The following is a 16,372-nucleotide window of genomic DNA, read 5'->3' as shown; positions in this document are numbered from 1 at the left end:
TTGGGACCTTGTGGTTAGAAACAGACAGTGCCCTCCAAGCACACAAATTGCTTCGAACTACACTGCTACACACCTTTCCTGTCCGGGTGGAAGCACACCATACATTAAACTCATAGCGTGGGGTGGTTTATACCCGATCACTTGACGGATTATCAAATGAGGACATTCAAAATTACCTGTCTGATCAGGTAGTAATGGTCGTATATCGAGTAATGAAAAGAGTTGAAAAGGAATTGGTACCAACCCACACTCTCTTCTTGATGTTTGACAGTTCAACTTCCATCGAACATTAAAATGGGATATGAGGTAATTTCACTTCACCCGTACGTCCCCAACCCTACATGTTGCTATCGGTGTCAGAGGTTTAATCATACCACCCAGTCATGTTCCAATGTGGCCAAATGCGTTACCTGTGGCAGGGATGCCCATGAGGGTGATTGTCCACCCCCCATCCTCTCACTGTGGCATTCCTCTGGATCCCAGTGCATGTTGGTATCTGCGGAAATGAGGCAGCCAATATAGTGGCAAAGGCTGCTGTCTCTCTTCCTCGGCCCACTGTTCACACGGTTCCCTTTGCCGATCTACAGAGCATTTTGTGTCATCGTGTTGCTCTTTTATGGCACACACATTGGTCTGCACTTCAGGATAATAAATTACGGGACATAAAACCTATTCCCTGCGCTTGGACCTCTTCCTCCCAGCCTTGCTGTTGGGAGGAGGTAATTTTAACTAGACTCCGGATTGGGCACTGTCTTTTTAGCCACTGACATCTTTTAAGTGGCGATCATCCCCCATTTTGTCCCACTGCTCTCAATTGTGGACGGTGAGACACCTTTCACTTATGATGCACGCTCACCTTATTGCATCCTTGAGTTTATCAGTGTTAGTGAGAAGACATCGGTCATTTGAAGCTTTCTTTTGGAGAAAACAACTCCCGTCAATAGCAATTTTCTAAGATTTCCTTCCGTTTTTAGTTTCCCTCCTACTTGAGTTTTGCTCCCATTGCTGCTGATTTGACATACGGTTTTTTACCCTTCACTAAGCCACAGAATGGGTGCTTATGACTGTAGCAGTTTTGTGCCCTAAAACCATTATTTTTTTATATATATATATATAATGTGACTTACCAAACGAAAGTGCTGGCAGGTCGATAGACACACAAACATACACATAAAATTCAAGCTTTCGCAACAAACTATTGCCTCATCAGGAAAGAGGGAAGGAGAGGGAAAGACGAAAGGATGTGGGTTTTAAGGGAGAGGGTAAGGAGTCATTCCAATCCCGGGAGCGGAAAGACTTACCTTAGGGGGAAAAAAGGACGGGTATGCACTTGCACATACACGCATATCCATCCACACATATACGGACACAAGCAGACATATTTAATATATATATAGGGCCAGCTCTGTTGTAAATACTGAGTAGTGTTCTGACAGCTGATATCAAAAATGTTTAGTGCCAGTGATGAAGGCATACCCAATACCGTGGTCAGTCAGAGAGCCATCAGTGTACACCAAGGTACTACCATGAAGTTCCGTGCGAATATCAAGAAACTTATGGGGACAGAGCAAGTCCTTAGGAATCCAATGAAGTACAAGGTGAACACAGACCACTGCACGAAGCCAAGGTGGTGAAGGGTTCATACCCAAAGAAAAAGTAGCAGGTAGCATGAAGTTAAGCTGCTGTGCATTAGCCGAAAGCAAACTCCAGGAGGTATTAGAGAAGAGGGGCATGCCCCATGCTGGTGGTCAAAGGAGTCATTGGAGGAGGCATAGGATGAGTGGCCAGGTATGGCAGACAAACAGCATGCATATCAGCTGAGGAGAACATGATGTTGGAATGACAGTGGTAGTTTGGCAGTTTCAGCATAAAGACTCTCAACCAGGATAGTGTAAAAGGCGCCAGTGGCCAAACGGATGCCACAGTGATGGATTGTACTCAGACAGCATAAGATGGACGGACGTGCAGATGCGCAAACAAAAGACGCATAGTCTAGTTCGAAATGGACAAGGGACCAGTACAAGCAGAGGAGGGTGGTCCAATCCGTTCCCCAGGAAGTACCACAGAGAACACACAGTATACTGAGGGACAGGGTACAGCAGGTGGTCAGGTAAGACACATGGGAGGACCAAGAAAGTTTCCAATGGAGCACGAGTCCTAGTAATTTCATAGTTTCAACGAACGGAAGAGCAACAGGCCCAAGATATAAAGATGGTGGAAGAAACTCGTTGTGCCACCAGAAATTCATACAAACTGTTTTGTCAGTGGAAAACTGAAAGCCATTGTCGATGTTCCATGAGTAAATAAGATCGAGACAGTGCTGAAGACACTGCTCAAGCGGACAAGTCCATGGAGAATAACAATTGATGGCAAAATCGTCAGTGAAAATGGTGCCGTAAACAGTCGGGGGCACAGTGTCGTTGGCTTCTTCGGGACAGCAAAAATACTAGCTAGATTCCATTTACTTGTTTTCTCTCTTGGACCTAGGTCCATTCCCCAATTTCCGGCCTAACAGTAGCAGATGGTGTCGTCTTGGACCCCACAGCTGTCTCCAACACCTTAGGTCGCTATTTTCTGGAGATTTTGAGCTTTACCGACTATTGCCCTGCCGTCTTCCATCCGAAATGAGTGGAGACGGCTCGGGTGATACCCTTCTCCTTTCATAATTGTGAATCCTGCCACCTTTACTGTGAGGGAGCTAGATCACACTCTCGCTTCATCCCGGGCTGGACGATGTTCACATTCAGATGTTGCAGTACCTTTCTCTTGTGGGTAAGGCATTTTCTCCTCCATACATACAATGACATCTGAGCAGATTTCCAGCGACTGCCCCATTTCTCTCACCAGCTGTGTTTGCAAGCTGATGGAATGTATGATTAATGCCCGGCTGGTATGATGGCTTGAGCCTCGCAGTTTACTAACTACTGCACAGTGTGGATTCCTAGCCTGCCGTTCGGCAGTTGACCATCTCATGACTTTGTCAATCCATGTTGTGAATGGTTTTCTGCAGAAGTACCAGACTGTGTGATGTGTTTTTTGATTTGGAGAAAACTTATAACACCTGCTGGAGGACTGGTATCCGTCATACTCTACATATGAAGAGCTTCAGAGGCTGCTTGCCCCATTTCCATCAGGAATTTTTACAAGACAGAGTTCTCAATGTAATTGTGGTTTCTGCCTTGTTGGACACGTTTAACCAGGAAATTGGAGTGCCTCAGGGCTCCATCCTGAGTGTCATCCTTTTTTGCTATAGCCATTAACTCTATAATGGGTTGTCTCCCGCCAGGCATCTCTGGCTCCTGTTTCAGTGATGATTTTGTGATTTATTGCCTTCAGAGGCATCTTCAGCGATGTTTCAATCGTCTTACTTATGGCACATTGACAATGGCTTTTGATTTTCCACTAACAAATCCGTTTGTATGAATTTGTAGTAGCGCATTGGGTTTCTTCCACCATCTTTACATCTTGGGCCTGTTGCTCATCCGTTCACTGTAACAATGGAATTCCTCGGGCTCGCACTTGATGGGAAACTTTCATGGTTCTCCCATGTGTCTTGCCTTGCTGCATGCTGCACCTGGTCCCTCAGTGTCCTGTGTGTCCTCAGTGGTACTTCCTGGGGAGGGGATCGGACGTTTGTACTGATCCCTTGTCCATTCAAAACTAGGCTATGGGTGTTCCGTTTATGCATCTGCATGTCCATCCTTCTTACACTGTCTAAAAACTCCCCTGTGGGTCCAGGGGTTAGAATAGGCCTGAGGTATTCCTGCCTGTCGTAAGAGGTGACTAAAAGGAGTCTCAAATGTTTCAGCCTTTGTGATGGTCCCCTGTTGGGTTTGACCCCCATTTTTCAAAATTTTCCTGAAGTGCCCCTTACATGGTGCATCGTGTCCATCGTGCGCTGATACCTATCACATCCTTAGTTGACGTGGATCTGCACTTCTGCTCATTCTCCAACTGTTGGGCGAGGTCACCCTCCTGGGTACGTATTTTTCCATCAACTGTGTAGTATCATTTCTACGCTGACAATGATGATGGACTTGTTTGCTTGGTTGCACCTGATGTCCAGCACCATAGCCAGTCAATTGCGGTGGGGCCACCATGTTGCCTGTTGGTTGTAGCCCCCTGACCACACAGGGATCTCTCTGCTGATCCCTGCGCCATTAACTCTCCTCATATGCCAGGGGTAGATACCCATCCTCCTGGGGTATCGGGACTCCTGGCAATGGCCATCCTGCCAGGTGGCCTATGCTGTGGCTGGATGGCACCCGTGGGGAGCCCCACTGGTCGGAGTGGGTGGCATCAGGGCGGATGACACCCGATGAAGCGTAGTACATCATCTCTTACTGGTGGTCAAGCAGCAGTAGTCTTTCAGCGTTCACAGGCTCAATTCAACACACAGAATTAAGACCCCAAATTGTTCCCCTCCCCGGCCACACCATGGGAGGAACATCAGGTTAAGGATGGCAGCAGCTCTTATTCGCCCCGCTACTTTATATGTTTGAGAGCTGATCGGGAATCTTTCATGATAATGAAGCCTCAGTTTTCTGTTGAGCATTTAGAAGAGAAGTTTGGGGGGGGGGGGGGTTTGAGGGATTGTCCAAGATGAGATCTGGGTCAATCTTGATCAAAACAGCATCCTCTGCCCAGTCATGGGTGTTACTCACTTGTGACAAGCTGGGGGATGTTTCTGTAATCATCGTGCCCCATAAGCGCTTAAATATGGTCCAGGGTATCATAATTCACAGGGACCTTCTTTTGCAGTCCGACGATGAGCTGTGCACCAGTTTAGAACGGTGAAGTGTACATTTCGTTCGGCGTGTCCATCAGGGTCCGAGGGATAAGCAGGTTGCCACCGGTGCCTTCATCTTGGCCTTCGAGGGAGATACATTACCTGAGAAGATCAAGGTGATGGTCTACTGCTGTGATGTGAAACCCTATATCCCTCCCCCAATGAGGTGCTTTCAATGTTGGAAGTTCCGTCGTATGTCCATCCAGGGGGCCGACAGTCCCTTTGTGGGTACGTGTGTGGCGTGCACGGGGCTCCGAGCTATTTGCAGTCTCCTTCCTTTTCCCAGACCTGCATTACCGTCCCTGTTCCTATCCTTTCCTTTCCTGTCCTTGCTCCTTTCCCCCTGCCCCCTCCTTTCCCTCTTGGTGGAATTCATGTCGACTTGGCTTTCCTCCCGGCTTTGTTTTGGTATGTGCTATTGTTTAGTTTGCTGTTTCCATCTCCTTTTCAGCGTTTTGGTCCCCTTGGAGTTTGACCTCCATTTCCAACATTTTCCGTCAGTGTGAGCCATTTGGGGATCAACTCCCTACCTAGTTTCCATGTTGGAGGCTCATCTCACCCTCCCCTCCCCACCCCTCCATTTTCCCCTTGCACCCTGGCCCCCTTCATGCTAGGTCACCAGCATGGTAGCCAGTCCGTGTGGTGGGGCTGTTAAGTACCCAACTGGCTGAGCCCCCTGACAACACAGGGATCACACTGCTAGTACCTGAGCTGTTAACGGCTCGTGTATGCCAAGGAGTTGATGCTCATCACTTTGGGGCATCAGAACTCCCAGCAATGGCTGCCGTGCCAGACGGCCCTCGCTATGGCTGGGTGGTGCCCACTGGGCGAGCCCCTGGTCAGGGTGGGTGGGGTGGGTGGTACTAGGGCAGACGCCTTGCATATGAAGCGGGAAAGGCTTCAATATCCTGGCCATTCTTTGGCCATTTCTAAGAGTGATAGTAGACATGATAGTCCTTCTGATCCTTTGGCCTGCCCCTCCCTCGCCACCCCATGGGAAGAAGGTCAAGCTTGCCGACTTTGGTTGAAACCTTTCCCTCGGTACCTGGTTTGTATCAGAACAGGTGGTGAGAGTTTTGCCCTGACCAAGCTTTTGTTTTTTTGTTGAGGCAATTGAAGATAAGTATCATGAAGTGGAATCCACGAGTAAAATGCAGTCCGGTTCTTTGCTCATAAAGACATCTTCTCCTGCCCAGTCTGCAGAGGCCGGCCGGAGTGGCCGAGCAGTTAAAGGCGCTACAGTCTGAACCGCACGACCGCACGACCGCTACGGTCGCAGGTTCGAATCCTGCCTCGGGCATGGATGTGTGTGATGTCCTTAGGTTAGTTAGGTTTAAGTAGTTCTAAGTTCTAGGGGACTTATGACCACAGCATAGTCTCCGTCGCACCCCACCAATCTTTGAACTCGGTACAGGGTATCATTTTCTACTGGGATCCTCTTCTCCAAACTGACAAGGAGCTCCATGCAAACCTCGAGCGGCAAGGAGTCCGATTTATCCACATTGTACAGCGAGGCCTTAAAAACAATCACACTGATAGAGACTCCTTTTTTCTGGCCTTCGAGGGGGATATACTCCCAGAAAAGGTAAAGGTGGTGGTGTATCGGTGTGATGTAAAACCTTACATTCCACCACCGATGAGATGCTTTAAATGCTTACGGTTTGGACACAGGTCTTCCCGCTCCACCAGTTATCACCTCTGTGGTGACTGTGGGCGCCCCCTCCATGAGGGGAGTGCCTGTGGTCCCCCGCCTGTGTGCATCAGTTGTGATGCGCAGCATCCTCCGCACTCGCCAGCATGCCTGGTGTATGTGAAAGAATGACGGATTCAAGAGTACAAGACTTTAGATCGACTTACCTACACCGAGGCTTGTCGAAAGTATGACCGGCTCCATCCTGTGCCTCTAACTTCTGCTTTTGCTTCAGTTACGTCCACTCCCCTTCGTACCCCCTCCTCTTCCAAGCCACGCCCAAATTCCCCCTTCCCCCTCCCCCTCACCCCTTTGGGTGCTACTCCCCCTCCCCCGTCAGAGAAGCGCTCCCCTTCTTCGGCAGCCGATGGTACAGGAGCTCCCTCCCGGGACTCCTCTTCCCGGCACCCCCTGAAAGGCGATCTGCAGCTCCACATAGGCCGCACGATCTGCGGCCGGTGGGGGCCGCTATTGCCAGGTGTAATTCTGTGTCCTCCCACACTGCAGTCTGCCCTTCTGTTCCATCACAAGAGAAGCAGCAGAAACACACGAACAAGGGAACAAGCGCAAGGCCCCTCAGGTACCCCCCTGATGTGCCACCTTCCCCTCCTCCAGCCAATGAACCAACAGTCTGACCCCACCTATATGGACATTACTCCATCCTTATCGGTGATGGATGGCGACTCGGTGGCGTGACCGGCCCCGGTCCATTCGCTTGCCATTTGGACTCCAGCTTGAGAATCCTCCAGTGGAATTGTAATGGCTATTTGCGTCACCTCCCGGAGTTGCGACCCCTTCTTTCCTCCTACTCTGCTTCTTGTATTGTTCTCAAAGAGACCCATTTTGTCAATTCTTACTCACCCACCCTTCATGGGTTCCATGCTTTCTGTTGAAACCAGATTGGCCCTGTGCAGGCTTCTGGTGGTGTTTGCACCTTGGTGCGCAAAGACATTTTTAGTAAATGGGTTCCCCTCCATACCACTCAGGAAGCAATTGCTGTCAGGGTTGATCTGACCACTCCAATCACGATCTGTAATCTCTACCTCCTGTCTGACAGGCCACCCACATCCCTTGCCCTAACCACCCTTCTTCAACAACTCCATTCTCCCTCCCTGCTTGTAGGGGACTTAAATGCCCACAACCCTCTTTGGGGTAGTCACCCGACTAGTGCCCTGGGCAGGACAGTTGAATCTGTTCTGGCAGCGCTTGACCTCTGTAACACCGGTACTCCCACAGACTTTAGTGTGGCACATGGCACTTTCTCTTCCATTGGCCTCATCATCTGCAGTCCCAGCCTTCTTCCCTCCATTCAGTGGGGTGTCCACGATGACTTATGTGACAGCGATCATTACCCGATTGTTTTGACCTTCCTTCAGTATGTCTTGCTCCGTCACTCTCCCAGGTGGGCCTTCTCTAAAGCTGATTGGGGTGCCTTCTCCTCTGCTACCATCCCCCCATACTACCACACAGTAGTATTGATGAGCCTACACAGACTTTAACTGCCGCCATTCTTGCCACAGCTGTTTCAGCCATCCCTTCTTCCTCGGGGGGGTTCCCCCTCCCCTGTCAAATGATGGTATGATGGTCCCATAGTGGACTCTGGAAATTGCTGCAATCAGATTTCAGAAACGGATTTGCTGGTAATGGTATGTATCTGCCATAGGACTGCACACCTGCTCTTCACAAGACTGGACAAAACTCAGGTGAATTTTTGGCTATTGTCCCGTTACAGGAATTTCTGTGCATGGTGTTGTCCTTCCCATCTGTACTTTGTCGCAGAGTGTTTCGCTCAACACTTTGCCCAAGCCTCTGCGTCGACTCAGTATCCGCCCTTGTTCCTCCTCTTCCTCCTCCTCCTCCTCCTCAAACAGCGCTCGTAACGACTGCCTTTGTCTTTCATTTCTCGCTGCTTGGAGCCTTATAATGCCCCATTTAGCGAGTGGGAATTCGCCAGCACCCTCACCCTTCATCCTGACACGTCTCCTGGACCGGATTGGATACATAACCAAATGCTCCATCACTTATCGGTGGCTGGCCACCGTCGTGTATAGACCCTTTTCAACCATCTGTGGAGTGAGGGGGTATTTCCTACCCAGTGGCAGGAAAGCATTGTTATTCCGGTGTTGAAGCCTGGGCAGCCACCTCTTCAGTTGGATAGCTACTGTCCAATTAGCCTTACCAACACCCTCTGCAAGCTCGTTGAACGCCTGGTGAGTTGGCGGCTGTTTTGGATCCTCGAATTCTGCGACCTTTTGTCATCGACTCAAGGCGGTTTCTGCCGTGGCCGCTCTACATTGGATAACTTAGTCCACCTGGAAGCTGCTATCCGGTCGGCTTTTGCCAAATGGCAACACCTCATTGCAGTCTTCTTTGACCTGCATAAAGCCTACGGCACCAGCTGGTGCCACCACATCCTCACCACCCTCCACGACTGGGGCCTTTGTGGTGCTCTGCCCATTTTTATCCATAACTTTCTTTCATGTCGCTCTTTCCGGGTCCAAGTTGGTTCCTCCTACAGCACTTCCCGTCGGTAAGAAAATGGGGTTCCACAGAGTTCTGTACTGAGTGTCCCTCTTTTTTTTCATCGCCATTAATGGACTGGTAGTGGCTGCTGGGCCGACAGTGTTCGCGTCTTTGTATGTTGACGATTTTTGTACGTATGTCGCTTCCTCTGTCGTGGGCGCTGCAGAAAGCCGTCTACAGGGGGCAATCTACCGGGGGCAATCTTGGGCTCTCTCCCGTGGCTTTCAGTTTTCGGTGACCAAATTGTACGTCACGTATTTCTGCCGTCGCCATATAGTCCATCCTCATCCGGACCTGTTCCTCGATGGCCAATCCCTCGAGGTGGCGGACACCCGTCTCTTCTTGGGTCTGGTCTTCGATGTCCGGTTGACACGGCTCCCTCGTCTTCGCCAGCTGAAGAGGATGTGCTGGTTACGTCTCAATGTTCTCAGATGTCTGTGCGATACCACCTGAGGTGCAGACCACTCTATTCTCCTGTGATTGTACAAAGCACTGGCCCAGTCTCGTTTAGACTACGGGAGTCTTGTCTATGGTTTTGTGTCACCTTCGACATTGCAGATACTAGATCCCATCCACCATTGTGGGGTCCGACTTGCGACTGGTGCCTTCCGGACTAGCCCCATGATTAGTCTTCTCACAGAGGCAGGGGATTCCAGTTCTTCAACTTTTGCACCAACAACAGCTGATATCTTATGCGCTCTGCATTTGCTGCACCCCAAAACACCCTAATTATGGTCTCCTTTATCCAGACACTCCAGTGCTGTAATTCAAGAAAAATAAAATACACTATACCTGTCCATCCCTGGCCAGCACCACTGCTTCCACAACCCACCACTTCACAGCCTCTGTACCTTAGAGGCCCCAGTGACCCCAGGTCGCTATAGTATCGTGCACACGTGTGACCACATTGACGTAATCACTAATACGTTGGCCACTACTGACCTTAAGCAGCTAGTTGTTTCTGGGTAGAATCATGTTCTGTGCCAAGTTTATTCCCTAGGTGGCACAAATCACAGATCCCCTAGATCAACTATGCAAGAAGGGTGTCAAATTTGTGTGGTTGACCACCTGCCAATTGGCATATCAGAACATTAAGTACAGTTTCAAGGTGGCATTGTGACTGACACTATATGCATTGGACCTGCCCTTGACACTCGAGACAGACACTTCCCGATATGGTATAGCGGTTGTTTTGTCTCATAAGGTGTCGGGTAGTAGTGAATGGCCAGTTGCTTTCACCTCTGGAATGTAGACTGTATGGCAGCAAATTACACCTGTTGAGCGACTGCAAAGCTCAAAACCTCGATTTTGTTGTTTGTGCATTGTTCTAAACTCCTGGAAAAGATGATGCATTGTCTGCAGAATTGGGCATTGTTTTTGATTAGGTATCAATTGAAATCCACTTTCATCCAACTGACCAACGTGAACACCCTACCCCCACTTCCTCTTGGTGCCAATGTGCAGTTCAACCACAAGGAAACAGTTTGTTTCCCCTGGACCAACATCCACAATAAATCCTGGTTCAATTCCTTCTGACTGCACGTGAGGTATCCACTGTGTTGTTTCACGATCCTGTCCTGTTGAAAGTTTTGTCTGAGGTACTGGAGAGGTGTCCAGAGAATGTTTTGAGCCTTAATGATCTAGCCTTTCACAATTATTTCATGTTATGCTACTGATTCAATGCTACAAATGATGTTTTAATGATGGCTGCAGAGGACTCTCGAAAACCTGACCATCATTCGATCCTCGCTCTGTCCCCGCATCCTCCAGCTCCTTTGTGCTTGTCATTGGTGGAGGACATGTATGGAGGCACTAGCCCCACAGCACATGTACTGGCCCAACATCAATGCAGACATTGAATGCGCATACGGCTCGTGTCGTGCCTGATCTCTCAATCACTTGTCCCACGGTCAAGGTTCCTCGTCGTGGCCCCATCCTGATAACTTGTCGGAGAAGGTCCTCGTTGATTTTACCGTGACATTTCAGGTTGTTATGTGGCTTTTGGTGGTGGCCACCCTCTCAAAACTTCGCTTACGTGGCGTGGATGCTGTTCATTACCACCATTTCTACCACTTGTGACCTCATGATGGTATTCTACCGTGAGGGAGTGCCACTTATTCCCTGGTGTTGGATAATTAGCCCCCATTTACGTAGATGCAGCTTTAGGCTTTCTGTGGCTGTAATGCGATCACCACCCTGTTTCACCGTGCTCCTAATGGGGAGATTGAGCAGATGGTCCATACATTTAAAACACAGCTGCTGAAGACCTTGCAGACATCATCTGGCTGAAATACTGCATTTGAGTTGGTATTGTACACCATTAGACCTCCTGCATCCTGTGCTGTGTGCCAAACCTGCATATAGGCCTGCCTGTGGGTGGAATGTCTGTCTGGGCATGCATATGCAGTTGGTGTCTGGGATGGACCCAAGGGGTCATCATTGGTGACAGAGCATCAGTGGCTTGATGTTAAGGCCAGACATGACTGTCTGACCCACCGACACGAAACAGCTCTGGCTGTGACCACAGTCGCATTTGGCACCCTGTCGTCACTTCCGATGCTCAGGCTGGAACTAAGATGACCGCCACCTGTGCCTCGTGTCCCTTCTCACTGGAGGATGGTTGAGAGGATCACAGTGTGTGTGCCTGTGGAGGTGGGGGACCAGTCCCTCTGTCGTGACCTTCCATCACTCTTGTTGTAACTGTGCAGTCTGCTGGCCTCTGCTAACCATGCAGTCCTCGGGCCTGGGTTTGTGTCGTAAGAATGAACAGGAAGTAATAATTGCCTTTTGCTACTTTTTTTCCATTTGAAGTGGCTGATATGATTACATGTGTTTAATAAAAATGAATCTTTCACTTTACATTGGAGTGTACATGTAATGAAATTTTCCTTCAGAATAAAACTTTTCACTTGACTGAATCTCAGACCTGAACCTATGCCTTTCGTAGTCAATACTTCTACTCCCTGAGCTGTATGACCACAGGTGCAGTGTGTGTCTCACAGTTTGTTTGCGAATACCTATCCGCTCATTCACATGCTGTAATAGTTTAATTTCTGTACCTCGTGCTATTTCTGTTGAATTTATTTAAATTTACGTAATACACATTTATGGGAAGAAATGTGGAGAACTGCGGGATGAACCACTTAAAGTTTCCAATATTCATTTTCATCAATTTGTTGACATATTTCTCACAATGTCTGCCAGATCACATGTGTAGCCTCTGACTTTATCAGAGCTTCAGTCAGTCACCCCAGATGGTTGAGGAATATTCCATAGTAAATTTGTAAGGATACCACAGTTTTCCAATATTTTACTAATAAACTGAAGCCCACCATGGACTATGATCATGATGGGACCTTCAGATTATTGCTTTGCTTTGCAGTTGTTATCCCCCATGTGACTTGCCGTGAAATGCTTGTTACTGACATAACTCTGGTTAAATATCTGAGATGAATCTGTCTTTTTAAGTATGAGTACAGTAATGAATCAAATAATTACCTTGGGAACTTACTGAATTCAAGCATAATTTATCTGTTCAACAAACAGTTATGATCAGGAGTGGTTTTAGATTTGTACATCAAAAACTGTATAGGGAGTGTAAAGAATAAGATGGAGTTTTACCAAAAGTGTGTGTAGACTTCTTTAGGCTTCACTGATGGAATGTGGTGGTTAGTGATCAAGAATGCTGTACTTGTATTTTGGAGGAAAGTTGTTTGGATCCCAGTCCAGCCAGCCTGACTTAGGTTTCCTGTGGTCCCCCAAATTCATTTTAGTTGTATACATCCAAGTGTACCATGGAATGGTTGTTGACACCATCTTTGGCCAAATAAACTAATACTTCACCTTTTATGACACAGAGGGGTGATGACTTTTTACTTTCCATTCTTTACAGTAGAGCTCACCAATGCCGCTACTAAACTAAATTCACAGAGATTGTTCTTTTGTTAGAAAGTAGTGCAAACTTGGTTTTCAGTTAGCAAATTTGTTTCTTGATTAAATGTATTAAGCTACTCTAAGAAATGCATCAAACTGCTTTGCTCCAAAGTAGAAAAATTGTAATTACATTTTATACTGTCTAGTGTTGTAAGAGTTGTAACTTGTGTGTGTGTGTGTGTGTGTGTGTGTGTGTGTGTGTGTACACAACTTGAGTAGGCAATACAGCTTACTCAGACATCACTGATCACTGTCCACCATACCTTAGACATTATTTTTCCTTCTTTTCTTTATCTTTGTCTGAAAACATGGTTGACTGGATTTCCATTATTCACTAATTGCTAGTATAAGCATAAAAACTACAGACAAAAGCTACAGACATTATTAAGAAAAGATACTAAGAGCACTGACCTTCAGGCACTTATATATGTTGTCTGATAGTTGTTTTCAGAAGTCTGTAGCAGTATATTTACTGATATTACTATTATGATTCTTTGTTTGTCCATTATGTATTAATAATGTCTGTTTCATGTTTTTCTTATAATACAAGTAGTTTATAAACTGACAGTAGGATCTTAACTACTTAATGATCCATTTGGGCATCATAGGAGATATTCCTCAGAGTATAAATTGTATCATTCGACACTCCATTCTTAATACTATACCCGCATTGTTAGATTGTGAGCAGTAATTACTTAAAATGATTCTGTTGTTCAACACACTAGCTGGAAAAAATTGCAACATATCTCTGTTGTAATTAATCCAGAGACTGACAAAGGTGTTATGCACAATCCAGTAACAACAGTGTGACCACTGCCTATGTTTGGAATCAGCATGAATAACCACTCACAAACAGCAGGTGGCAGCGCCAGCGGGGGAGGGTATATAAAGTGTGTTGGGAACATGGAAAACATTGCAGTCGTTATAATGTGGAAACAGAGCGGTTTATCTGACTTCCAGAAGGACATGATCATTGACTTTCAGGCCAAGGGTGGAAGAATTTCCAAAACAGCTAAGTTATGAAACTGTTTGTGTGCCACTGTGTTTAAAGTATACCGTGCATGGTAAAATAGCTGCTATACAAAACCAGCACAACGGTAGCTATAATGCACTACGGGCCAGAGATGACGGGGTGAACAACAGCTGTGTAGATATGTATGGGTGAGCATCAGACTGCCCAGATAAACCCATGGCTACCAAAAATGTCTCCTCAATGACCGTTCAGCAAACATTGCTGTGTATGGTTCTCCGCAGCAGGTGCCTGGTTTGTGCACTCTTGCTGACTGGTGTTCATCGGCAACAAAGACTGGAATTAGCTCACCAGCACTGCAGCTGGGTGTCCACTGAGTGGTGACAGGTTGCCTTTTCGGATGAATCACGTTTTATACTCCATTGGACAGCTGGCCATTGGTGTGCACGGTGTGAATCATCTGAAAGCAAAGGGGTCCAGGCTGGAGGAGGGTGCTTTATGGTCTGGGGAATATATTCAAGGCATTACCCGAGTTATTTTGTCATTCTGAAAGGCACAGATGATTGATATAAGTATGCATCTAGCCTTGGTTACCATGTTCACTCATACATGCAGTTCGTTTTTTCCTTCACACAATGGCATTTACCAGCAGGACAATGTAATGTGTCACAGAGCTCACAATGTATGTGTGTGGTATGAAGAGCACCAGGATGAATTTACTGTACCCCCCTGGCCACCAAACCCTCTGGATTTAAACCCGTTTGATAATCTGTGGGACCACCTCGATCGAGCTGTTCTCGCGGTGGATTCTCAAGAGAAACCTGTCACATTCTGGCCATGGCAGTGGAGTCTGCATGGCTCCATATCTGTGTCGTTACCCTCCAGAACTTCACTATCACTATTCCTGCATGTCTCGCAGTGGTCTATGCAGCAAAAGGTGGTTATTCAGGCTTTCGACTGATGGTCACATTAATGTGACTGGACAGTGTATATGTAACATGTCAAAATTACAATCTTACTTTGGTTGCTATCTTTGCGAGCAATCTGTACAGAATTGGATCCTGACAAGGCAGCCAATTTGAAGAAGTTTTGGGGTTTAAAATTTTATACACATTTTTATCTTCTAAATGCTTACTTCCTTTGGTGTAGTGCTTTGACATGTTTTGCTTGTAGAAGCTGTCAAGTGGGAATATGATTGCTGAAATAGAGAGAATGATTTGGTCTCGGTTACTTTTCACTCATTATTTCACACCGTCCTATTACACAAAATGATTAAACTATTAGAGTTTTCCTTTTGAACATGTAACTAATAAGTACTCTCACAGTGGAATCAATACTTTGCAGTAACAAAACTCTTTGGCCCATTCACAAAATGTTCCTGCCCCTAAAAAAAATGAATTACAAATTTTTGATGCAGGTACCGAACTAGTCTATGGGTAGCTTTTCTGATTCTGTAACTTTCGAGGAATTTGGTGGTAGGACAAAGCAATTTACAGGAATACTTATGTTGCGAATGCAAGATCCTGCTTTTAATGGGGTCGCATGTCAATTTAACAAGTTTTCCAGTGCTGCATCATATTTGTACTGTGAGTTTTTTAAGTGTTTCAAATTATTTGATGGAAAAGGATAAGCTGTAGGCATTGACTCTACTGACGACCAGCCAGCTAGCTGTCAATCAACAATAAATATAGTGTTTGTATACAAATATGAAGCTTGTGGTTTGGTAATAATGTAAAGCATTTCTTTATTTTTTGTTTCAGGGTTTGCTTCCACATGTGTACCTCCAGATACAGATCTGCGCACAGTCCTGTGTGTCCCCTTAAATTTTTCGAAGTGTAGTCGTCAGGTACTGGCACATGCGGCTGAAGATGCAGGATTCGATGTTCTGCAAGTAATTAGTGAACCTATAGCAGCCTTGCTTGCTCAAGGCTATGGTGTTGAGTCCCCAGATGAGAGAGGGTGAGTGCTGTAATGCAGTATGTTATTCTTGGTGTTGGTGATAAGTTATGAAACAATCTGCATGATCTTTAGCTACTAAATGAGGTGTTCAACATTGTTAACACATATTTTAGGGCGAATATGCTGCTCATTATTGAAATTGTTGTTTCCACTATTGACTAGCCTACATAAGATTGGAGGAATGCATGTGTTCTCCTGAGACTTTACTCTGAGGGCTTTGGCCCCAAAACACTGCATAGCATGTGCACATAGGCTGATGTTTTCGTCAGTAGAGCTGATAAACATTCCACAGTGATACGTTTCAGTGCTGTGTTTTGTGGGTTACATTTCTCCAAATAAATTATTAATTTCTTATTAACAGATGAAACTTTTATGTTAAGATGCCAGTGGTTCAGTTTGTTGAGGAAATCTGCATAAATAGCAGTAAAATATTATTTTATAGTGAAGTGTATATGAGAAAGACAAGTTGACTGTTGTTACATGAGCCCACATCAGTTGCTTTATCTTT

The 16,372-nt window shown here is 46.5% G+C and overlaps 1 protein-coding gene across 3 annotated transcripts in view; it reads left to right on the top strand.

Annotated features, from left to right (window-relative positions):
* LOC124721831 (heat shock 70 kDa protein 14-like) overlaps positions 1 to 16,372 on the top strand; it is a 207,800-nt gene that overhangs the window by 83,173 nt on the left and 108,255 nt on the right. For all 3 annotated transcript variants that reach the window (XM_047246958.1, XM_047246957.1, XM_047246956.1), the window contains exon 4: positions 15,666 to 15,864. In XM_047246958.1, coding sequence (XP_047102914.1) covers positions 15,666 to 15,864 — 199 coding nt within the window. The remainder of the gene's footprint in view (positions 1 to 15,665; positions 15,865 to 16,372) is intronic.

Source organism: Schistocerca piceifrons, chromosome X (genome assembly GCF_021461385.2).
Source record: "Schistocerca piceifrons isolate TAMUIC-IGC-003096 chromosome X, iqSchPice1.1, whole genome shotgun sequence".
Classification (NCBI taxonomy): Eukaryota; Metazoa; Arthropoda; class Insecta; order Orthoptera; family Acrididae; genus Schistocerca; species Schistocerca piceifrons.
This window is presented reverse-complemented; position numbering and strand designations above follow the sequence as displayed.